The sequence below is a fragment of the Schistocerca americana genome, chromosome 1, assembly GCF_021461395.2.
Source record: "Schistocerca americana isolate TAMUIC-IGC-003095 chromosome 1, iqSchAmer2.1, whole genome shotgun sequence".
In the NCBI taxonomy this organism is placed as follows: Eukaryota; Metazoa; Arthropoda; class Insecta; order Orthoptera; family Acrididae; genus Schistocerca; species Schistocerca americana.
In genome coordinates, this window is record NC_060119.1 from 1,259,230,486 (window position 1) to 1,259,256,965 (window position 26,480).

The window sequence follows — 26,480 nt, forward strand, 5'->3', positions numbered from 1 at the left end:
TGCAATCAAAATATGCAGCCATTTGTGTTGCACATTTTGATCTCACAAATTCACTCATCAAAACCTAAACAGTACTTTTCATTGACCTAAAGTCACAAAAGTAGGCAAGCAGCAAACTTCCACAGTAAAAGTAAGAAAAAATTTGAAAATCATTAATTTGTAATTATGTTATGAAAAGGATACTTGCCTCTCACCATATAATGGACACACACACACACACACACACACACACACACACACACACACACACACACACACAGAGACATGACCGTCTCTTTCAGCTGAAGGTAGACTATGAGCAGCAGTGCGTAATGGGAGAGACAACAGGTTGGTGGGGGTAAAGAGGACTCTGGAGTGGGGAGGGGGAGGGATAGCAGCGTAAGGATGGGGTACAGTAAAAGGCTGCTTGTGGGAACATACAGGTTCAAGGTGGAGAGAGGGTAAGGCAGCTAGGTGCAGTCTGGAAGTTAGGTGAATGGAGGGAGTGAGGGGGAGGGTTGCAGAAAAGGAGAGAAGTAAAAAGACAGAGGGTGTGTTGGTGGAATAGTGCAGTTGAACAGAGAAGGGGCTAGATGGGTAAGGACAATGACTAACGAAGGTTGAGGCCAGGTGGGTTATGGTTGCATAAAATATACTATAGGGAGAGTTCCCACCTGCACATTTCAGAAAAGCTGGTGTTGGTGGGAAGGATCCAGATGCCACAGACTGTGAAGTAGTCATTGAAATGAAGAATGTCAAGTTGAGCAGCATCCTCAGCAACGGGGTGGTCTGGCTGTTTCTTAGCCACAGTTTGTCAGTGACCATCCAAGGGGACAGATAGCTTTTTGGTTGTCGTGCCCACGTAGAATGCAGCACAGTGCTTGCAACTTAGCTTGTAAATCACATGACTGGTAGCCCTGCCTTTGATGGGGTAGCTGTTGTTAGTGACTGGACCGCGGTAGGTGGTGATGGGAAGATGTATAATACAGGCCTTGTGCCTAGGTTTATTACAGGGATATGAGCCATGAGGTTGTGGGCAGGGGTTGAGTAGGGATGGACGAGGATTCTTTGTACGTTTGGTGGGCGGTTGAAAACCACTGTGGGAGGGGTGGGAAGGATAGTGCATAGGACATTTTCTCATTTCAGGGCATGACGAAAGGTAGTTGTTGAAACACTGGTGGAGAACTACCTCTCATTTGGATCCTCCCAACAATACCAGCTTTCCTGAACTGCGCAGATGGGATGTCTCCGTGCAATATATCCTACATTCCTGTAACACTCCTGACCTCAACCTTTGTTCATCATTGTCCTTACCTACCTAGCCCCTTCTCTGTTCCCATTCCAGCTCTACACAGCCCCCCATTCCACCAACGCACCCTCAGTCTTTTTACTTCTCTCCCTTTTTGCTACTCTCCCCCTCACCCCCCTCCATCTATCTAACCTCCAGACTAAACCTAGTTGCCTTATCCTCTCTTCACCTCGTTCCTGTATGTTCCCACGAGCAGCATTTTACCATCCCCCACACCTGGCCTGCTGTCCCTTCCGTATCCCCACAACCTGGGTGCACTGCTGCTCGCGGTCTGGCTTCAGATGCCAAAGACTGTAGTCATGTGTGACAGTCGAAGTCCAAAATATTTTTGTTTATTTTGAAACACGTGTGTCGGCTTGTGCCTTGGACTGGACCCTTGCATTTTGTAGGCGATGCGAACCGAGCTTTTCTTGGAACCCATATGAACTTCCCTATGTTCTAGAATTGCTAGTCCAGCAAAGTATGCGGGAGAGTGTAAGATAAGTGTGTATGGTGAGGAGAACTACTCGCAAATGCAAATCTGTGGGGGAGAACATGCCGAGATTTGTATATTGATAAGTCAGTCAGTAAGGCTGTAGCCCACAAAAGGCACGGTTCTGTTTTTGCATATATTTTTGATCTGTCAGGATGATTGTGATTTTGTTTTCCCTCAGAATTATGTTTTGAGTAACACTTATCTGTTTTCACAGCTTCACAGAGCAGAGTGTCAAGATAAATCCAATACAAGGTGTCCCGTATAAATGCCCTGATGCCAGATCCAGGGCAACTCATCAGACTGCTCTTACAGGTAACTGAATAATTTCTACTTAGCGTTGGGAGGGAGATGATGCATGTATAAGAGAGTAGTTGAAAATGTTAGGAAAGGAAACTTGTAGTTTAACTTGGGTTGTTTGGGGGAGGAGACCAGACAGCGAGGTCATTGGTCTGGTTTAACTTGCTGAGGTATGGTGCAGAATGTACAAATATGCAAGTAGAAACATTCAACATTCTGTGTTTCTGTTTCACTTATGTTTTGTTCACGTAGACAGTCTGTGGAAGAAACCAAAGCTTGAAAACTACAGATATTAACGACTCCACCGAATTTTTCATCATCACATTAGACAGGAAATGTTGTGTTTGTCACATGTTTTCTGTCAGATATGCTGCAACCCGTTAGTGGCTTTAGGTTGCTGTGGAGTGATACAATTGCATAGGGAAAGAAGTTTACAAAGAGTAAATTGTCATGAATGTAGTAGTCACTACCGTAGGCGCAGGTTCTGTAACTCCATAATTGGGAATAAAGTTACACAGAAGAATAATTATATCACCTTTAACTGCAGGAAGTGCCCTTGTCATCAAGCCAACATCTTATAATCTTTTGACAAGCACTTCCTCACGTTCCATCGATCCAAACTATTTGCTTAAAATTAATGACTTAATTTATGTCACAATGTGCCTATTTAGCTCACTCTGTCAACAATTTATGGCCTGAAATAATTTAATATTTGAAACTGAGACTTGTGAGAACTATCCGCAATGCTAGTTTACTGCAGTCTAGGGTTAATATTTGTGCGTTTAGTATGAAGCTTACCTAAAGTAAGAGTGCTCAGTAATGATGATAATTAAATATGTTATGCCGAATCGTGTCCGAGTGTTAGAAGCAACATTGTTTTATGCATTTCTAAATATTTCTCTTCTTAGCTAATGTATTTATTGCTTAACTGTGGTAGTAATTTTCTGTGTTTTGCCTGATTCAGAAAGTCATTTTATTTTCCATATTATTCACTTGAACTGTTCACATCACAATTATAATCAGTAGTTGAAAGAACCAGAAAGTTCACTTACATTCCTTTCACAGTTTTCTTGATTTTGCACTTTCGGTTTGTATCTTTTGAACTTCGCTTACGTCTGCTTCTCCAGCAGTTGAGCAATCTTGCTGACATTTTGGCGTGTTCTGTTCACTTTTTTCTTCTTGAAGTTTCGTAATGACTGTCTTCAGCCCTCTGATAACAAACTGTAAGCTACATAAGTGATCAGCTTTGTGATTTCGCCTTTACAATTGGCACACTCTTTATAAAACCAAAATTTATATTTCCAAGCCAAATAAATTAGTAAAGTTATTGAATTAAATTGTAGCTTGATGTCAAGATTTGTAGGGCAGTCAGGGAGATGGATTATTGTAAGAACTGGAAAAACTATTTTCTGTGCTATATTTCAGAGTAATGTGTAGCAAACAATTATTTGAAAAGCAGTACAATTTTAATTCAGTAAAAAAGTGAATCCACCAAGTAGCTTTGATTTTTGGAGAGGGCTTTTTTAAATGGTAGCCGGTCATTGGACAGAGCACTACAGGAGATGCAGGTATAAGCTCTCATCCCATATTTTTGAGAGATCTGACTGAGATCGTGCTGGTTAGCTATCGGTCTGTAGGGTGGTAAGACTTCAGCCGCAACTGCACAGAAAACTAAACTGTAGCCGAACTGCTACTGTAGCTATTTAACTACAAAATCAACCATAACAGTTGGTAAGATTTTTCTGGAATAAAATATGACCTCCTTTAACTTAATTTATTCGTCTTAGACAGTGGAAACATGCCTGACTGTGTCCCACTAATTCCTTTAGTGATACTATGCTAACTATCGTCTCGGCAAATGAGAGCGTAATTTGTCAGTGAACCATCGCTAGCAAAGTCGGCTGTACAACTGGGGCGAGTGCTAGGACGTCTCTAGACCTGCCGTGTGGCGGCGCTCGGTCTGCAATCACTGACAGTGGCGACACGCAGGTCCGACGTATACTAACGGACCGCGGCCGATTTAAAGGCTGCCACCTAGCAAGTGTGGTGTCTGGCGGTGACACCACAATATCCCCCCCCCCCCCCCCCCTCCAGACATATTTGGAAGGAGATCAGAGGTACACGATACGTGATGATGAGGTAAATGATACGTGATCCAGGAAGTGGAGAACACAGCAGGCTGAGAATTAATGCTGTATTTGAAGAACATAAAGGCTCTAGGGTTATGGAGTTAACATAGCAACTGTGAATAATGGTTCTTTAATCTCACTAAAGTTTCTGGAAGTGAAATACAAAATTGTTTGCCTGTCAGAAATGCATTTAATAGTTGTAATCTGAAGTATCCCACATTGAAAAGGATGCTAACCAGTTGCTAAGTCAACTTTGTAACTGTTCTGTTCCACGCTCTTTAAATTATTGTGCAGTAGCGATGCAATAATGTTATTTCTGAATTGTATTATACAGCCGGAGCGATTACCTCATGCCAAATATGTAAAAGGTGACACTGCAGCTCATTGTTTTTCTTTTTCCCACACAGCAATGTTGGTAGCTGCTGCAATAAAGGAACTACGCTCGCATGTTCTGCAGACACTTTTGTTCGTGATCAGTCACTACACGATGGTTGCAATATCTCAGCAAGCAGGTAAGGCAAATGTTTCTGTGAATTAACTGCTGTGTTCATTTCATTACTTTTATTATGAGCAGACTAACAGCTCATATGTCTCTCTTCAGTACGTGTAAGATTTCAGTGTATGCAAATGCCAAATTTCTTGATGAATTTCGCTCAAGAAATTCTTCTGTTATCAACTGACAAATAACTTCATTTGATTTATATGAATTTATTACTTGAAGAAAAAAATTCTTAGATATCACACCAGATGAGTGTCAAAGTGGCACGATGTTGTGACATCAAATCAAGACAGTGTCATCAGGTAGCATCAAATCAAGACAGTGTCATAAGGTAATCAGATGAGGTGACATTGCTCTCAGCTTGTCTGATTTGCAGATATTGTTTATACCTCCCCTGATCACCTTCTGTTACTGGTGTGTGGCCAGAAATCGATCTTTGTGTCTGGTGTGAAATGTGCAATGATGTTATTTGCTTTACTGATAGCATATCTATTGTGCCATTTAATAAAATTTTCTGAAAGACATATTTTCACAGCCTCTTTTGATGACACTGTCCCAATAGGAGGCAGCCTGCACCATGATTTTTGTATTCATACTGTTTTGCATCAACTCAGTGTTGACAGTGGTGCAACCTTTCTTCAATCAGGAAACAGTCATTTTTAATGGTGAACTTTGATTCTCCTCCAAGACAGTCCAGATCTGTCCTTTATACATCCAGTTATTGACCAACAACATGCATCCATATAAATAAAAATGTAAATGTTCATTTGTACAAAATTGTGTATCTCTAGAAGTTCTTCAGTAATTGCTTTGAAATTATGGCACAATATTTCATTTGAATACAGGCATTTTTATGTACTACTGGAATGCCCCAAACTTGCATGCGCACACTCATCCTCTCTCTCTCTCTCTCTCTCTCTCTCTCTCTCTCTCTCTCTGTCTCTGTCTGTCGCTGGCCTCATGTTTCTGTGTCTCAGTCTGGTTAAATGAAAAGAAAAAGCATACATTTCTAATATGTATGAGAAATGAATATATGTCACAATCTCCTTCACCCCCTTTCTCATCCTTCCCCTCTCTCTGTACATCACCTCCTCCCCCGTGTCTGGATCCATATTCTTCTCCTCCCCTCTCAAGAACATCCTGCAGAAACCTGTTTAGGGAACTAGGGATACTAACTACAGCTTCCCAGTATATTTATTCCTTAATGAAATTTGTCATTAAAAATATATCACTTTTTCAAACCAACAGCTCAATTCATGGAATCAATACTAGAAATAAGAATAATCTTCACAAGAATTTAAAGTCACTTAGTCTTGTACAAAAAGGTGTGCATTATTCAGGAACACACATTTTCAATAACTTGCCAGCAGCCATAAAAAGCTTAACAACCAATGAAATTCAGTTTAAGAGAAGCCTAAAGGATTTATTGGTGGCCAACTCCTTCTACTCCATTGATGAATTTCTTAGTAAAACCAACTGATTTGTATATAAGTACAACATAACTTCTGCACAATTTCAGTGCAGTAATGTGTTCACTGAAAATTTGTGTGTGTGTGTGTGTGTGTGTGTGTGTGTGTGTGTGTGTGTGTGTGTAAGTATAATCTAACTTCTGCACCATTTCAGTGCAGTAATGTGTTCATTGTAAATAAGTATTACAGTAGTTGTATTACATGTTTATTACCTTATAAATAAATAAAAAACGTTTTTTATTTTAAATTCAGTGCATTAGTATTTGTAAAATGACTCTTAGTGTTCATTAAAAATGACGATCATTCCACTTGGGACCTGTGGAATGGTACATTAGCTTATTTGTTTTAGTTGTAAATATTTGTCATGTATTGTTGTTTTTCTGACATGTTCCACATCCAGGAGGACCTCCTCACTACGGATCAATTGGAATGAAAGTAAATCTCTCCACTTCTTCTGCCCCTCCCCCCTTTTTCTATATCCTATCTCCTCCCGCCCACTTTCTGCATCAATCTTCTCCATGCCCTCTCTCTATGACCATCTCCTCCTTACCACTTTCTATGTTGTTTCCTCCCACCCCTACTAAGCAATGTGGCACAGTGGATTCGCTTTCAGGAAGACTATGGTTCAAACCCGCGTCTGACCATCCAGATTTAAGTTTACTGTGATTTCTCTAAATCGCTTCAGGCAAATGCCGGGATGGTTCCTTTTAAAGGGCATGGCTGATTTTCTTGCCTAATCCAAAGTTGCACTCAGTCTCTAATGACCTCATTGTCAATGAGACGTTAAACACTAACCTCCTCCTCCTCCAGGGCGACGTTCCCAGCGCCCTCCAACCCCCCCCCCCCCCCCCCCCCTCCCTCCCTCAGACCTTGAGAATTCAGATTCTGTGTTAGTGTTCTAATCATAAGCCATAAATACAATTTTTCTGTTTGCTAACAACTTTCCCCCTCCCCTCCCCGCACCACCACCACCACACACACACACACACACACACACACACACACACACACACACACACACAAAGATATATGTTAACAATGTTCCCCTTACATATTAAATGTTTATTTATGTGAGGAGTGTTAAATGTGTACTGTGACACGTTTTTTTTGTTCTTGACCAATTTTGGTTGAAAACAATGCGAAATTTGCTCTGGAACATGGTGGAATATTGCCGCTTCAGCCCCTCTAGTTTCGTGAAGTTCAGATAGATGGTGTTACTATATGTGTCTCTCAAAAAGGCATCTTTATTTAATTGGATAGATAAAAAAATCTACTCACCAAGTGGCAGGAGGACACACACCTAAAAAATGGTTGTAATTGGTAAGCTTTCAGAGCCAGTGACTCCTTCCTTAGGCAGAAGTGTTGAAGGGGAAGGAAAAGTACTGGGGAGGTCTAGGAAAAGGGGTAGATTTTGAGAAAGTAATCCAGAACCGTGGATCAGGGGAGACTTCCCATACAGGATAAGAAGGAAAGACTGACTGTTGGTGACCGCATCAGACGAGATTTGAAAACCTGAGAGCTTAAAGGTGGAAGAGAGGGCAATATGCAGACAGAGATTACTGCTTAAACACCATGCCTGTGTTAATAAGAGTGAAAAGCTAAGTGCGTTGTATGTAACAGAGGTGGGAGGGGGGTAGTTAATAATAGACAAGAGAGACAAAGAAAGATGTAGAAAGCTGAAACAGAGTGAAGCAAAGAGTAGTTAACAGTGAAGAAATGCTGAGACAGAACAAATTAACATAAATTAAGAGCAGGTGGATGGCGAGAACCAAGGACATGTAGTGCTAGTTCCCACCTCCGGAGTTCTGAGAAACTGGTGTCTGGGGGGGAGAATCCAGATGGTGCATGTGGTGAAACAGGCGCCGAGGTCACGAATGTCATGTTGTAAAGCATGCTCTGCAACAGGATGTTGCAAGTTTCCTGTGCCTATCCATCCTAATTGATAATTTTGTGGTTGTCATACTGACGTAGAAGGCTAAACAGTGTTTACATAACGATTGGTATATGACGTATCGTTTTACGGGTGGCTCTCCCTTTGATAGTATATGTTTTGCCAGTTACAGGGCTGTTATAGGTGGTGGTAGGAGGGTGCATAAGGCAAGTCTTGCAGTGGGTATAGTCACAGGGGTAGTACCCATAGGGTAGCAAGATGGGTGCAGAAGTAGCATAGGGTCTGACAAGAATATTTCCGAGATTGGGAGGGCAACGGAAAACTATTCTAGGTGTGGTGGTTCAATCCCGTCTGCATTGTTTCTTTGTGCCAGGAAGGGCTCTCAACAAGTGAAGTGTCCAGGCATCTTGGAGAGAACCAAAGCGATGTTGTTCAGACATGGAGGAGATACCGAGAGACAGGAACTGTAGATGACACGCCTCATTCAGGCTACCCAAGGGCTACTACTGCAGTGGATGACTGCTATCTACGGATTATGGCTCGGAGGAACCCTGACGCCAATGCCACCATGCTGAATAATGCTTTTTGTGCAGCCACAGGACGTCTTGTTATGAGCCAAACTGTGCAACGTCCCTCCCAACATCCATGGCGAGGTCCATCTTTGCAACCACAACACCATGCAGCGCGGTACAGATGGGCCCAACAACATGTTGAATGGACCGCTCAGGATTGACATCACTTTCTCTTCACCGATGACTGTTGCATGTGCCTTCAACTAGACAATTGTCGGAAGTATGTTTGGAGGCAACCGGGTTAGGCTGAACGCCTTAGGCACACTGTCCAGTGAGTGCAGCAAGGTGGAGGTTCCCTGATGTTTTGGGTTGGCATTGTGTGGGGCCGACATAAGCAACTGGTGGTCATGGAAGGCATCGTAACAACCATATTGGCGAGGAATCGTATTCATGGACGACAATTCACGCCCCCATCATGCACATCTTGTGAATGGCTTCCTTCAGGGCAATGTCATCACTCGAACCCTATCAAACATGCGTGGGATAGATTGATAAGGCCTATTTATGGACAATGTGACCCACCAACCTCTCTGAGGGATCAATGCCGAATCGCCACTGACGAATGGGAGAATCTGGACCAACAGTGCCTTGATGAACTTGTGGATAGTATGCCACGACGAAAACAGACATGCATCAATGCAAGAGGACGTGCTACTAGGTATTAGAGGTACCAGTGTGTACAGCAATATAGACCACCACCTCTGAAGGTCTCGCTGTGTGATGGTACAACACGCCGTGTGTGGTTTTTCATCAGCAGTGAAAAGGGCAGAAATGATGTTGATGTTGCTCTTGCTCTCTATTCCAATTTTCTGTATGGGTTCCAGAACTCGTGGAACCAAGGTGATGTAAAACTGTTTTTGATGTGTGTATATATGATACAGAATAATACATGAAATATATATACAGGGTACATTGTTACAGAAAATCTTAAAGATTATTAGATCAATTTACTTCCACATACACACAGCCCCCCCCCCCCCCCCCCCCCCCCACACACACACACACACACACAATATAACACTGCTTTTACATTCGCAGAATTAATGTTTTCTCGTTATTTACAACATTTTTTATTGTTCCCATCAAATTTCCTACGCTAACAATGTCAGTTCAGCCCAATTTTGCATTAACACGTCCATAATTTTCCTATGATTTACACTTTATGATCAATGTTTTTAGTGTGACATAAAATGACGGCATGGCATTGGCCTTCAAGTAGTGTTAACAAATATTACATGGTTAAGTTCTTGACCCGAGGATGCTGTACTCAGCAGATCTGAATTGTTAAAAGTCGTAACAATTTGTGCTTTATCTCCTGCCGCTGCCCCGTAGCAGTGTGGCTGATAGGAGGAACTAGGTTTGTTCGAAGAAAGGTATCATGACTGATTAAAACTGTTTTCAAAGTGTCTCTAACTCTCTATTGTGCATGCGTAGCTTTGTGATCATGGCGCCTTTGTGTTACTCAGACCCATATTTTGCGCATTTCGGTGTTTGGCCACTTGTAGCACTACTTGACACCTTTGGTCAGTGATGTTATTCCAACCTCCTTGCCTTTGCTATCACTTTGTGTTTCTCAAATGTTTCTTGTTTAAATAGTAAACTGCTGTGCCAGTTACACATTTTTCATGCTTAGCAGTAAATGTTTTGAGAGTTTGTTGTTGATGTCAGGTGCAAATATTTACGTAAGTATTTCTTGTAATGTTTCACAAACAAAAAATGTAAATGATGGTTTGTGGTTTTTGTGTGTGTGTGTGTGTTTTTCTACATAATGGAAGAGGCAGGCTATTGTATAACGTCAAAAAGACAGCTACTCTGCAAGAGGTCAGAACAATGTATATGCAGACATCACACAAAGTACTTATGTATTTGCATTTGGCAATGAGAATAAATACTTGAACCGCATTGTGCTAAGCATGAAAAAATTTCGTAAATAGTGCAGTGTTTCATCATTTAAATAATTAATGACAGTTGCAGGCTTCCCAAAAACACTGATTATGATGAATAAAACTTAACTCAAATGTTTCTAATTCTCAAATGCTTACCAGTTCCAGTTATGCCAGCGTCTAAATGTAATACAAACTCAAATAACCTTTATTGGATAATAAACAAATCTCTGACGTGTATTTCGATGACTAATATGTGCATATATTGTACAAAAACTACAAAAATACAGGGGAGGGCGGCAGGGGTAGATCATAAATGTAACTTTTACCACATAAAAAGAGTGGGGGGAGAAAGATATGGTCAGAGGTGTGGGTGGAAATAGACCTTGAGTGTGAAAAGGTGTAGATGGGGGAGGGGGGATGGACAGAGAAAGGGTGGAGAGGGTGATGGGACAGAAAGGGGGGAAGAGGAGGTAGAGGGGGGAGGAAGACAGATAGTGACAGTGGGAAGAAGGAGATAGATGTATGTCCAATTTCCTTATGTGTGTAGCATTTGTCCTTTTGGTCAGACTCAGCCACAGTAATGTGTGGCAGGATACAGTCAGTATATATGGATTTCCATTATTTATATACTATTCAGGAATTTCTAGTACTGTTTCATTTTTGTTAGTCCTCTCTTTGTTACGCATGTTGTTTTCCTGTTTTCGTCCCATGTTGTAGCTATTACAAGCCCATGAGTGGGCAGCGGGACGGAATGTCAATCCTAAGGGCCTGGGTTCGATTCCCGGCTGGATCGGAGATTTTCTCCGCTCAGGGACTGGGTGTTGTGTTGTCCTAATCATCATCATTTCATCCCCATCGACGCGCAAGTCGCTGAAGTGGCGTCAAATCGAAAGACTTGCACCAGGCGAACAGTCTACCTGACGGGTGGCCCTCGTCACACGACATTATTTTGTGGTGTTTGTTTACCATCTATAACTTTACAGCATCATGCTGTTTGGAGGTGGTGCATGTGTGTTCTGTAAGATAGGGAGGGGAAAGTGGGACAGTGGAAGGTGAGAGAATCCATAGTTGATCAAATTTTGGTGAATTGTATTACCTGGGAGATGCCCACCATGCCAAAACCAATACAGGGGGAAAACATAGTGAAATCAATTTTTATTTACATAAGAAATGTTAATACCAGTCAGTGAAAGGTGACATATTTCCCTCAACATTGAGGGGAAAAAAAAAAAAAAACATCAACGGAGTTATTAGTTACTATATTTACTAATTTTTGAAAACTTGTGGGATAAAACAGTGATTTGATTGGATAATTTGGTCAAATAATCATGACTGATTATTATTTTATACTATATTTACAACTTTGGTGACATACATTTATGATTTTCTTATATGAATTGTTTTAATTTTCTGGCATGTTTGAAAATAATATTTCAAAGTTCGAATGCAGTTTTGGAGCCTATCTACAATAATTGAAAAAATCTTTTAGGAAATCTGTAACATGCTATTCTTCTGCATATTTGGTGGAGTTACAGATGAATTAATTGGATATGGCTTTTTTTCTGCAGTCTGTTGATGTAAATTTTAATTTCAACAGGTCCATTTTCAATGTCCGCTAGACAGTCTGCTTTGGTCGGGATGGATCCTCTCGTGCTGATTGATGCCCTTGCAGTAATAATGGGACATGAAGAGAAAGAACTGCTGAAACCTGGCAACCTAGCTTTGATACTTATCCTAGAAACAGCAACCAACATTCTGGGCACAAAACAGCGAGTAAGTCATCTTTTACTCTTATTGGGTGGAACCCGTTTCTAGCCTCAGAATTTTGATTATGAAGGATAGCCAAAGAAATGAAGAAAAAAGGAGAATGATCGTACTATACTAATCATGGCATTCACTACCTATTCCTGATGAAAATGGTGGAGACATTTGTTAGCACCTTGAGCATGCTTATTGGATTGACATAGCTTGGAAACCAAGAAAATGTCTCGCAAGTAAGAAAGAAACGTCCCGACAGTTTAAAATTTTGTACCAGACTGGGACTTCAACTGGGATATATGTCTTTCAAGGGCAGTACTCTTCACGACAGAGGTACCCTAAGCAAATTCTATTATTTTGATTCGTGACTCATCTGCCAGTTTTTAAAACCCAATGCAGGTCCTGCCTACTCTGCTGGGCTAGCAGGTAGGGCAATAAGCATGTGATGAAAGGAAGTATACCTCTGTTGCAATAATATTACTATTAAAAAAAAAAAAAAAACTAACTAACTCCCTGTTAATGTGAAAAAAAACCTTATGTGAATGTCATTAGTGTCTTAAAAACTACTAGAAGTCGGCCTTTATAAAGGATCTGTAGAAATCATTACCCCAAATTTCCTTTCACATTGAATGAAATTTACACTCTGCAGCAGAGTGTAAATGGTAATGTGATATCCCAACAATGGAGGGTGAAGCTTTGACAATGCCAGCCACTCGTGCTGGCGAAACGTCAGAAAAATCATTAGATGAACGTCGGCCGAAGAACCCGAGACAGAAGCCAGCAGGCAGTTTGTTCCCACAATGCTTCTTTCACCATGCTAAGTCACTATACTAGTCATGTGAAATGCCCAGAGGCATTTATAAGTTGGGGCAAATGCCCAGAATAAATGCCTGAGCAAATGCCCAAAATTCATAAATGCTAGGGCATTTATGCATTTTAAAGATGAATTGATAAGTGGCACTTATAAAAAAATTTAAACTAATGTATTGTATTGTAAAAAGTGTTTTGCAACACTGCTTCTGTAGTTCTTGGCTAACCAAGTTGAAAAATCTGCTTGAGACTTGGGGAAGAGTTATTAGGGACATAAATTGGCTTGTAAACGCAACTATACATTTTTAATGAAATCAGTTCTTGGGGTAGTAAATAATAATAATAAGTATAGTTTATATTAAGTAGGTAGCTTTTAGGTAATATTTTCACTTATACTATACTTCTGCAACAATATTAGAGTAAAAAAGGTTTATCCATAATGGTTTTAATTAGACATGAGTCATGTGCTGAATCCACAAGTCCAAGAATCATTGTTCTCTAGGAATTGACTACATCTACATCTACATCTACATCCACATCCATACTCCGCAAGCCACCTGACGGTGTGTGGTGGAAGGTACCTTGAGTATCTCTATCAGTTTTCCCTTCTATTCCAGTCTTGTATTGTTCATAGGGAGAAAGATTGTCGGTATGCCTCAGTGTGGGCTTTAATCTCTCTTGATTTTATCCTCATGGTCTCTTCACGAGGTGTATGTAGGGGGGAGCAATATCCTGCTGGACTCCTTGGTGAAGGTATGTTCTCGAAACTTCAACAAAAGCCCATACCTAGCTACTGAGTGTCTCTCCTGCAGAGTCTTCCACTGGAGTTTATCTATCATCTCCATAACGCTTTTGCGATTACTAAATAATCCTATAACGAAGCACACTGCTCTCTGTTGGATCTTCCCTATCTCTTCTATCAACCCTATCTGGTTCGGATCCCACACCGCTGAGCAGTGTTCAAGCAGTGGGCGAACAAGCGTACTGTAACCTACTTCCTCGGTTTTCGGATTGCATTTCCTTGGGAATCTTCCAATGAATCTCACTCTGGCATCTGCTTTACGGACAATTAATTTTATATGGTCATTCCATTTTAAATCACTCCTAATGCATACTCTCAGATAATTTATGGAATTAACTGCTTCCAGTTGCTGACCTGCTATATTGTAGCTAAATGATAAAGGATCTTTCTTTCTATGTATTCGCAGCACATTACACTTGTCTACATTGAGATTCAATTGCTATTCCCTGCACCATGCGTCAATTCGTTGCAGGTCCTCCTGCATTCCAGTACAGTTTTCCATTGTTACAACCTCTCAATATACTACAGCATCATCTGCAAAAAGCCTCATGAACTTCTGATGTTATCCACAAGGTCATTTATATATATTGTGAATAGCAACGGTCCTACGACACTCCCCTGTGGCACACCTGAAATCACTCTTACTTCGGAAGACTACTCTCCATTGAGAATGACGTGCTGCATTCTGCTGTCTAGGAGCTCTTCAATCCAATCACACAATTGATCTGATAGTCCATATGCTCTTACTTTTTTCATTAAATGACTGTGGGGAACTGTATCAAATGCCTTGCGGAAGTCAAGAAACACACCATCTACCTGGGAACCTGTGCCCATGGCCCTCTGAGCCTCGTGGACAAATAGTGCGATCTGGCTTTCACACGATCATCTTTTTCGAAACCCATACTGATTCCTATAGAGTAGATTTCTAATCTCCAGAAAAGGCATTATATTCGAACATAATACGTGTTCCAAAATTGTACAACTGATTGACGTTAGAGGTAGACCTGTAGTTCTGCGCATTTGTTCGACGTCCCTTCTTGAAAATGGGGATGATCTGTGCCCTTTTCCAACCTTTTGGAATGTTACTCTCTTCTGGAGACCTACGGTGCACCGCTGCAAGAAGGGGGTCAAGTTTCTTCGCGTAGTCTGTGTAAAATCGAACTGGTATCTCATCAGGTCCAGCGGCCTTTCCTCTTTTGAGCGATTTTAATTGTTTCTCTATCCCTGTGTCGTCTATTTCGATATCTACTATTTTGTCATCTGTGCGACAATCTAGAGAAGGAACTACTGTGCAGTCTTCCTCTGTGAAACACCTTTGGAAAAAGACATTTAGTATTTCGGCCTTTTGTCTGTCATCCTCTGTTTCAGTACCATTTTGTCACAGAGTGTCTGGACATTTTGTTTTGATCCATCTACCACTTTGACATAAGATCAAAATTGCTTAGGATTTTCTGCCAAGTCAGTACATAGTACTTTACTTCCGAATTCATTGAACGCCTCTTGCATAGCCCTCCTCACTTTTCATTTCGCTTCGTGTAATTTTTGTTTGTCTGCAAGGCTTTGGCTACGTTTATGTTTGCTGTGAAGTTCCCTTTACTTCCATAGCAGTTTTCTAACTCGGTTGTTGTACCACAGTGGCTCTTTTCCATCTCTTACGATCTTGCTTGGCACATACTCATCTAATGTATATTGTACGATGGTTTTGAACTTGGTCCACTGATTCTCAACACTATCTGTACTTACGATAAAACTTTTGTGTTGATCCGTCAAGTACTCTGTAATCTGCTTTTTGTCACTTTTGCTGAACAGAATGATCTTCCTACCTTTTTTAATATTTCTATTTACAGCTGAAATCATCGATGCAGTAATCGCTTTATGATCGCTGATTCCCTGTTCTGCATTAACTGTTTCAAATAGTTTGGGTCTGTTAGTCACCAGAAGGTCTAATATGTTATCGCCACGAGTCGGTTCTCTGTTTAACTGCTCAAGATAGTTTTCAGATAATGCACTTAAAAAAAATTTCACTGGATTCTTTGTCCCTGCCACCTGTTATAAACATTTGAGTCTCCCAGTTTATATCCGGCAAATTAAAATCTCCACCCAGAACTATAATGTGGTCAGGAAATGTACTCGAAATATTTTCCAAATTTTCCTTCAGGTGCTCTGCCACTACAGCTGCTGAGCCAGGGGGCCTATAGAGACATCCAATTACCATGTTAAGCCTGCTTTAACTGTGACCTTCACCCAAATTATTTCACATTTCGGATCTCCGTCAATTTTCTTCAATACTATTGCACTTTTTATCACTGTAAACACGCTTCCCGCTTCACTGTCCAGCCTGTCTCTGCGGTATACATTCCATTCTGAGTTTAGAATTTCATTACTGTTTAAGTCTGGTTTCAGCCAACTTTCCATCCCTAGTACCATGTGGGCAAAGTGGTAGTTTATTAATGAGAGCAGTTCTGGGACCTCTCTATAGACGCTCCTGCGGTTTACTATTACCACATTAATATTGTTATTCCCTGTTGCTAGTATTGGAATCGAATGATTCCAGTGTCTTTGGCATCAGTTCTATTTTATTAAATCTTTTGTATGTTTGTGTTCTCATTTTATCTTCACAGCAGTGCAGTCATATGAAAGTAGATAAAGAAAAGAGCAGAATAGAAATTGTAATCTGTCTGAAATGTTCACTACATCTGATAATACAGCTCCTCCCCAACCCCTCACTGAAAACAGTTTACCATTTAAGAATACATTTATTATCAAGAAACGCATGCCATCTGTTTAATACACTCAATAATAATTGTGTTATCAATAATCATTCTTCAGTAATATTCAGAGGTTTGACACAGACAAATGTGTTAAGACCTTAAGGAAACAACATTATAGAGTAAATAATATTGACATAAGAATGGAAGTTAGGATTTTACTACAATCATAGAACCGAATGCCTGTTCAAGTGAATGTATATTCCTCTACTGCTATTCGTAAAACGAACACCTTATTGTGCAATCAATCTGTAGAATTTAAGGCTTATTATTACTTTGTGTTCTACTAGTTTTCTTTGAAGGGCTGCATTGGAACTTAATTCTTGCAACATGAAGAGCGTTTAAAAAGCAACCAGAAATGATATAATTTCGATAATTTTATTAGTCCGATTTGCACTACTTTTTTTGTCACTGTCTTCGTAAACATATCTGAGAAGTACCTGCACAGTTTTTATGCATTTGGGTATTTTCTCTGTTGTCGGCTGTCAGAAAGGTTGCATGTGTTTTGATAGTATCAATGATTATTTGTTTTATATATAAATAGATTAGAGATACTATATTAAATTTTATTATAAGAATGGAATAAGGTGTATCAAATTTTTAGAAATGTTAAATATTGCTTTTGGTGGGTGTCATGAGTAAAACAAGGCCATATAAGTGGTACAAACATTTCAAAGCAGGCCTTAAATGACAGCTGTTTTACAAGCATGGATGAGATTAAAAATGCACAATTAAGAGACCTAGACCTATCCCAAAGAAACAGTTCCTAAAGTGTTTCGAGAATTGGAAAAAGTGTATAGTATGTAATGGTGAATATTTGGAAGAGGATAACATTGCTGCAGATTAACAAACAAATTTTGTACAAAAAAATAAAAATTTATGTGTGAATGCGCCTTGTATGTGAAGCTTTTTACATAGAAGTCCAGAATGGGAGTACATGTTTTGAAGGAAATTTCAGCAGTCTTTGGAATAGGTATTGCACACATGTTATGAGCAATAGGTCTGAGACTCAGGTGAATAGTAACTGTGATAGAGATTTAGTGACAGAATACATTTAAATGCTGCTGTTCCATAAGTATCAAAGGTTTTACATGATTGAATCACATTCTATTATTAGGGAAACATTAATTAATTTTACCATGAAATTCTTAAATTATTACTGATTTTGTACAACTAGTGGAAAGGTAGGTGTTGCTTTGGACTACTTTTGACTGTATTTATCTTGGAAAACTGTTAACACTTTTACTATCATATAGTACATTTCCACCAAAAGAAACATTATCCTGTGTGAGCATAGTCAAGCTTGAAAGCATACACAGCATATTTTTTAAGAAATTTTCATTGCCTATTTACATACATACATACATACATACATACATCGTATTTCAGAGGTCATCATCAACTGTGTCGCTGTCATTATTGTTGTAGTCGTCACTTTCTAAATTAATGACTATGGAGTCTAGTATGTTTTCAATAATCTCATTCTTAAGCTGGTACTCTCTTTACAGTTTCTCCACTTGGAGGCAGTATGCACTCCAGTCATCTTGAGTTATCATTTCAAAAGTTCTAACAATTGGAACAAGTGTTTGTATAAGTTGTTTTTCGGTTACTGCAAAATTTAGTTCTGAACAAAAAAACGGAATCATAAACATTGCTACATGCCTTCTTTCACCAACTGCAGCAGTTTCGTTATGCAAATATCTCCAAGAGTATTTTCTCCTCTGACGAAATTTTTGAGTTTTGCTCATGCTATTTCAGTTGGATTTAATGCATAGTAGTGTGGTGGAAGCCACAGCACAGTGTGTCCATGAGCTTCAAGTATTTTATTAATTTCACTTTCTGGCTTATGTTCTTTAATTAAATTAAATATTTTGTTTCTCTCGTTGACAAATCAGCTTCCACCTTATTTTTTAATAACCATTTAATCACTTACATTTTATTTGAGGCCCTAGTTGGAGCCTTGTTGTGCTCCTTATTGTAATATGAAGCGTTGTCCGTGTTCGGTGGCATATTCGGAATTACTTTAGTTGATATCTAATTCGAAAAATTTTCATTGTTCATTTGCCCCAGATAGTCTTCTATTGCACATCTCGCTTTATAAATCAACTGTGCGTTGGGTAAAAGCCCATCTTTTGATCTAATATTGACCACTATAATACTATCGCTTCTGCTAATATAGTCCATAATGCGATCAACGCCAGGTTCGTGCCAACAATTTCTATAAGCAATGTTACTGTCCAGCCAAGTTTCAAAGAATTATCTGCGTAGCTCCCTTAATTTCCTCCTTTGGATCAGGTACTTACATTGCCAGTCAAGCATATCCGTTATCTCTACCAGAATCTTCTTTTACTTAAAGATCCTTTCCAGGTAAATTCCATTTCACACAGTGTCTTGCGTAAATCACCTTCCCGCCAAGGAAAATGGATTTTTTTGTTTCACGGCAGTAAGTAATTTCTAAAATGTCAGCACTACTTTTTGGTTTATGTAAAAGCCCTCCATTGATTGTCGAATGATTGACTTTGTGAAGTGAAACTGTATACAATGATGGGTTTCATCCAAAAATTATTAATTTTCCTTCGTGATGATTCCAGTAAACCATGCAGTTTATTTTTGCATTCCCTCCTTACGAGTCCTATTGTGGCGAGGATGACGTTGGCATAAATTACAGCCCTTTGATTGAGACTGGTAATATTAGTCAACAATTCTTTCTTTTATTGCCTCTTTAACACATGCTGAAGTAACGTTAGAGACGATTGAACAGTCGCTACTCCACAAATACCTCCTCTTCTTTGTGTTCTGCACATTTTCTTGCAATGTAGGGAAATTGTCCATCACTTATGGCTACTGAAGCATATCAGTAAGTATACAAAATTAACTGTCATATTTGGCAACTAAGATCACATGAACAGAAATGATGTATATCACTGTATGTTGATTACAATATAATGGAAAGAAACATTCCACGTGGGAAAAATTATATATAAAAACAAAGATGAGGTGACTTACCGAACAAAAGCGCTGGCAGGTCGATAGACACACAAACAAACACAAACATACACACAAAATTCAAGCTTTCGCAACAAACTGTTGCCCCATCAGGAAAGAGGGAAGGAGAGGGGAAGACGAAAGGAAGTGGGTTTTAAAGGAGAGGGTAAGGAGTCATTCCAATCCCGGGAGCGGAAAGACTTACCTTATGGGGAAAAAAGGACAGGTATACACTCGCACACACGCACATATCCATCCACACATACAGACACAAATATGTCTGCTTGTGTCTGTATGTGTGGATGGATATGTGCGTGTGTGCGAGTGTATACCTGTCCTTTTTTCCCCATAAGGTAAGTCTTTCCGCTCCCGGGATTGGAATGACTCCTTACCCTCTCCTTTAAAACCCACTTCCTTTCGTCTTCCCCTCTCCTTCCCTCTTTCCTGATGGGGCAACAGTTTGTTGCGAAAGCTTGAATTTTGTGTGTATGTTTGTGTTTGTTTGTGTGTCTATCGACCTGCCAGCGCTTTTGTTCGGTAAGTCACCTCATCTTTGTTTTTATATACAACTGTATGTTGATTGATGTATATCATTGTACGTCCATCTACACCGCTAGACATGTAATGGGCAACTGATTTTGGGTACCCCTGTAGGACAGTGGCAGGGTTCTTCTGGGAAAGGCCACTTCGCCCACCAAAAGCACTGCTCATTCTTGAGTTTACAGACTATAAAAAAAGGTAAAAGAACAGTGTAAACGACAAACAGCTGTCAGTAACAGAAAAACATGCTTCTCTCTTCTTTCCTTTTGTTCGTAGTAATAAAGTAATAAAGTCCTTATTTCAATTGGTAAATTATACATTCTATCAGTGAAAACTTTAAAAAGTACTTTTTTTGTAAATGCCTAGATTTTGGGCATTTAAAACTTTTTTGGGCAAATTCCTGGGCAAATGTGTGTTTATAAATGTCCTTCTCACTGGGCATTTGCCCAGCCCACATAACTACTCTACCAATTCTTCCTACCAGGAGTGCATATCCTGTAAGATATATGTGAGGGCTCCTGATGAGTTTGGAAAGTAGGCAAGCAAGTCCTGGCAGATTGAATCGGTATAGACAGGTATTGAGCTGTATTCAATAAATGTCAACGGGAACATTGTCCATGGAAGGAAGCTTTCAGGTTCAAGTCCTGGTCCGGCACACAGCTTTTATCCGACAAGATGTTTCAAAACGATACACACATTGCTGTAGAGAAGAGATGATCTTTGTCTGCCTGGCACAGGAACTGAAATGTGTCATGTGTTGCATGTTGAGGATGTGACCACAATCGAATGTGGCAAAATATTGTGAGTTTCCCCCGTTGTTTTTCACTGTTACACTGACCAGTATAGGGTCCAATGACTAGCCAATCGTGGGACACCACGGACAGTTCTATTTGCCATGGCAGTAGAAGTGCTTCCTCATGAGTACAGCTGCTATCTCATATTCATTTGCTCATGAGTGTTATTTCATTTGTGACACCAACATTCAGAATTACTTTGGTTGTTTTGCGTGGCATTACAATGATGAAAATTGCAGGATGGAAGGTACATAACCTGTAGTTGTAGTTCCACCGTTGGCACCCACGTCTGACACAAATGCAACACAGTCCATGCGAGTATAGGGTGTGCAGGAAGTTTCTGCCCCCCCTTGCCTTAGTGCAACTGCGGAAATAAATAGTTGTTTTATCACCTCCAATCCTTTGAAGCTAACAAGGGAACCTCCCCATCGCACCCCCCTCAGATTTAGTTATAAGTTGGCACAGTGGATAGGCCTTGATAAACTCAATTGAGAAAACAGGAAGAAGTTGTGTGGAACTGTGAAAAAATAAGCAAAATATACAAACTGAGTAGTCCATGGGCCACATAGGCAACATCATGGACGATGTGAGCTCAGGCGCGCCGTGGTCCCGTGGTAGCGTGAGCAGCTGCAGGTCCTTGGTTCAAGTATTCTCTCGAGTGAAAATTTTACTTTCTTTATTTTTGCATAGTTATTATCTGTCCATTCGTTCATTGACGTCTCTGTTCACTGTAATAAGTTTAGTGTTTGTGTTTTGCGACCGCATCGCAAAACCTTGCGATTAGAAGACAAAAGGACGTGCCTCTCCAATGGGAACCGAAAACATTTGATCGCAAGGTCATAGGTCAACCGATTCCTCCACAGGAAAACACATCTGATATATTCTATATGACACTGGTGATGGCATATGCGTCACATGACATGAATATGTTGTCGACCCACCTAACTTGTACACTTGGCGAATGGGTAAAAAGATTCTTCTACCTTGCCCGATTTAGGTTTTCTTGTGGATGTGATAATCACTCCCAAAAAAGTGATGAAAACATAAGAGTTTGTCACATAAACTGAAAATAAAACATTAAACTTTTCACACGATGGTAGATTTGAACCCAGGACCTTTCATTCTGCAGCTGCTCATGTTACCGCGAGACCACGGCGCTCCTGCGTTCCCATTATCCTTAATGTTGCCTATCTTCCCATGAACTACTCAGTTTGTATATTTTGCTTATTTTTTCATAGTCCCACACAACTTCTCCCATTTTCTCAATTGATCTGTGTTCAGTTTTTCAAGGCCTATCCACTGTGCCAACTTATAACTAAATCTGAGGGGGGTGCGATGGGGAGGTTCCCTTGTAAGAAAAAGCATTGTTGTCAGTATTCTATTGTTTTGTTTCAGTGATGCATTATTTAAGTTGTGAAGCGATGACTGATGTGATCGGACACAGGTACACTGTTCAGGACTGATTACAATGATGAGATATGAGTGCATTTAGATACCACATTGACAAGACCCCATCTCACAAAGCAACTCTGTTTGATTGGGTTGATTGGGGAAAACATGCTTTTGTTTGAAGCAGTATCAAAGACAGGCTGCATAGTGGATGAAATAAAATGTGGGGGGAAGAGTGTTGTGTGACCTCATTAAACAAAAGATTTAAAAATGAAAGGATTTAGACCAACAACAATGTGAAAAGGACTGATTGCTACTCACCACATAGAGGAAGCGTTGAGAGGCAGACAGGCGCATTTAAAAAAAGACTGCTAGATATTGCAAGCTATCAGACAAAAGTCTTTCATGAGATCTAGACAAAACAAAACATGCTTCTCCCTTCCCAGTTGGTTGCCACTCAGTGCCTCCTCTATGAGTAGCAGTCTATTGTTTTCACATTGTTTTTATTCCATCCTGAATTTTCCAAAGGATTTAGACCTATATCTGTAGCTGAATTATCTGGGAGCAACAAATAGTAACGTGCCCTGCTTTGTTGGCAGAATTTCCAAATACCGTTTTTGGTCGGGTGTGACTTTCTGATGTGCTGTAATCACATTTCACACAGTAAGAAAATGGTTTTGTGTTTTAAGGAAAATCCCAGTTATATGCGGGATCTAGAAAAGAATTCACCTGATATTATGATATGGGCTGGATTTCATCGCAGTACTAGTAGTCTATTTTTATTTTTTTAAGGATAGTGATGGTCAGTTTTATTTGCACTTGATGCAAATGTCGTTAATATGTAACTTGAAGACAGGGCATCGTGGATTGTGTGTGGTTACAGCATACAACAAGCTTAGCTGTGACACACATTGCTATTCCAATGCTTCAGTGACATAATGAACAGTTTCAAGGCCGCTGGATGGGCCTTCTTTCAATAACATCTCCAGCTCCCACTGAAATGAGCACTACAAGGGCTGGACTTACCACACTATACAACTCATTATGGAGAATAATGTACTAGTTAAAAATTGTGCCAAAGTGTTAAGGTAGTCTTTCAAATTATAGTTCCTGATATGCTCTGCAAGATGTCAAGGATGGCGTGGAGACAAACAAATCTCTGTGTAAAGGATGATAGTGCTCATACAGATTTGATGTATACATATATTTTATATATATAGGTACTCAGATGTTCGATATACTGTTTGACCTTTCGGACACATTATATAAAACACATTTTAACAGTATACCTAGTAGCTCAGTCAGTAGTATGAAATGTAGGAATAAGCTAGCAGTATGATGTGATTTACAGTTTATTGTAATTTGATAAAACTTGCACTGAGCAACTGTGATAGAAATAATTAATGTGCAAATATTTCTTAAAAATACAATTACAATTTACTTCCAGCCATGATGATAGCTAAACAGTTCATTTCATCCATCTGCAAAGGACTAGAATACAGTCATGCTCGGTGCCTTGGATGGAGCATTGGGATCTGAGAGTTTGCTGGACAATACCCTTGCCCATACAGCAACTCAATAGAAGCCAGCACTTGTATGTGCCAATGACACGGGACATTTACCAGGCTCCAGGAAGTATCTGCAGTTTGTCTCACTGCTGTGTGACAATAGACAGGTCATGGTCACCGACCCTTTTCAGACATTTCTGCATTGACACAGAAATGCGGCCCTTTCTGCAAAGTCAGCACCAAGCAGCTGCATTTAAACCTCGGCACGGCTACGTATGTTATATTCGGCACAGCATGGCCTCACACATCAGCTGTCATGTGTCAGTCATTGTGACGAGTTGTACTGAAGTAGCTTTGGAGTTCACGCCTACCCGTGAGGGAGATGCAGGAATTGGCAGTCATATGTGCATGAGGTGTGCTTACTTGTGTGTATGAATGGTGTGTGTCTTTCTTCTGCTGATGGAGAGTGTGACCGAAAGCCTGACGTAAGTGTCATTTAATTCACTTGTGCCTGTGTGCAAATTAATGTGTCTTCTTTACGGTAAGTAGCAGTCTGTTTTTTCCTACATTGTTTATTTATGAGAGTGGTTTGATAAGTCTGGTGAAAACGCAAGATAAAATGTTTTATAAACAACTCGCCATACTTCTCGACAAAGTTTTCTTTAGGGATACACATTTGGCCCGGCAATCCTCCAGCTTTCTTATCCCATCAGAAAAATAGGCTCTGTCAAACTGAAAAATATTTGTAGCCTGCAACTATCAATTCCACATTTGATGAAAATGTCTTCCTACCTAGCAAAAGTTTCAAGTTAGGAAACAGGATGAAGTCACTTGGGCCTAAACCTGGCAAATAGGGTAGATGAGGAAACAATTCAAAGCCCAATTCCTGCAATTTTGCCATTGTTATCACTTATATGTTGGATGTTACATTATTGTGATGAAAGAGCACCTTTTTTGTGTTCCAACCATGCTCAAGTTTCAAACGATCCAGTAGTGAACTATAATATGTTCCATTTATGGTCCTGCCTTTTTACAAATAATCTACGAGGATTACCTTGGGGTGGGGTGAGGGCAAACAAAAAAAGTCAACTCACCAGCTGACAAAATGGCCTTTGCCTTCTCCAGTGTACTTTGGCCAGCTTTTGTCCATTGTTTTTACTGCCCTTTTGTATGTGGTTTGCAATCATGGATCCAAGTTTTATCAACAGGGACAAATCGACACACAACGTCTTGCGGACTGTGGTTAAACATTGCCAGACATTGCCTTGCAGTTTTTGCGAGATGCACTTTTGGTTGCCGGTGAACAGTCTTGGCACCCACGTCACACACAGCTTCTTCGTAGCCGATTCTCCGTGCAGGAAATTATGCACTGACTCAGCGAACTCATGAATTTTTTTATCGAAGGTCTTGCATTACCATCGTTAATTTTGTCAGTGGTTTCCTGTATGGTTACCCTGTTTGATGGTTAGAGTGTGTTTGTTTTCAGTAGTTGTCCAACCACATTTAAAGTCATTAATCCAAAAGTAAATGGTCTTCACTGATAGTGCAGAGTCTGCGTGAACTTCGTCCAGTTCTGTTTGGATTTGTGCGGCAGTCCATTCCTTCAGATGAAAATATTTAATAACAGCAAGAAACTCTGTTTTCTTCATTTTCATTCTCAGTCAACACTGACCAACTCAGGCGGCTGCCGACAGGGAAATGTATGCTTTTCGTTGTTGAAATTCTTTGTACATTCCTTGGGAAATACAGCTTACCAACCATGAACGTCCAACAAAAGTACTGGGCTTTTCAAACCACCCCTGTATGTCGCTGCCCGAAATGAAAATTTTATTCTGCTAAGAACTGTGTGCAGATATGAACCTTCCTGGCAGAATAATACTGTGGGCTGGCAGAGACCCAAACTTGGAACATTTGCCTTTCGCTGGAAAATGTTCTGCTGACTGAGCTACTCAAGCTTGCCTAATGACCCATCCTCACAACTTTAAGCTTTACTTCCACCAGTACTTAGTCTCCTGCCTTCCAAACTTCACAGAACTTCTCCTGTGAAACTTGAATGACTAGCACTCCTGGAAGAAAGAATATTGTGAAGACGTAGCTTACCCACAGCCTGGAAGATGTTTCCAGAATGAAATTTTCACTTTGCAGCAGAGAGAGTGCTGATGTGGAACTGCTGGCAGGTTAAAACTGTGTGGCTGATCAAGGCTCAAACTCGGAACATTTGCCTTTTGTGGGCAAGTGCTGTACTGAGTGAGCTACCTGAGAGCGACTCATGACCTGTCCTCTAAGCTTTACTTCTGCCCGTGAAAGGCAAAGATTTGGAGCTCAAATATTGGTGTGGCATGTGGTTTTATTCTGCCAGGAAGTTTTCATATTGCCGCACACTCCAATGCAGAGTGAAAATTTCACTGGAAGAAAAACTGTGAGAACAGGACGTGAGTCGTGTTTGGGTACGTCAGTTGGTAGAGACCACTTGCCGTGAAAGGCAGAGGTCCACACAGTTTTAATCTACCAGAAGTTTTATGTCAGTGCTGTCACCAAACCATGATCCTAGGACCATCACATGACTACACAGGACGGCAGACACCTCTCTGCAGTGACCATGGTCTGTTTGTTGTCATGT

General features: G+C 40.3%; 1 protein-coding gene across 1 annotated transcript in view; it reads left to right on the top strand.

Moving 5' to 3' along the window:
• LOC124598833 (transformation/transcription domain-associated protein) overlaps positions 1–26,480 on the top strand; it is a 441,523-nt gene that overhangs the window by 134,382 nt on the left and 280,661 nt on the right. The window contains exons 21-23 of the mRNA XM_047136029.1: positions 1,978–2,075; positions 4,597–4,701; positions 12,104–12,279. Of these exons, the coding sequence (XP_046991985.1) occupies positions 1,978–2,075; positions 4,597–4,701; positions 12,104–12,279 (379 nt within the window). The remainder of the gene's footprint in view (positions 1–1,977; positions 2,076–4,596; positions 4,702–12,103; positions 12,280–26,480) is intronic.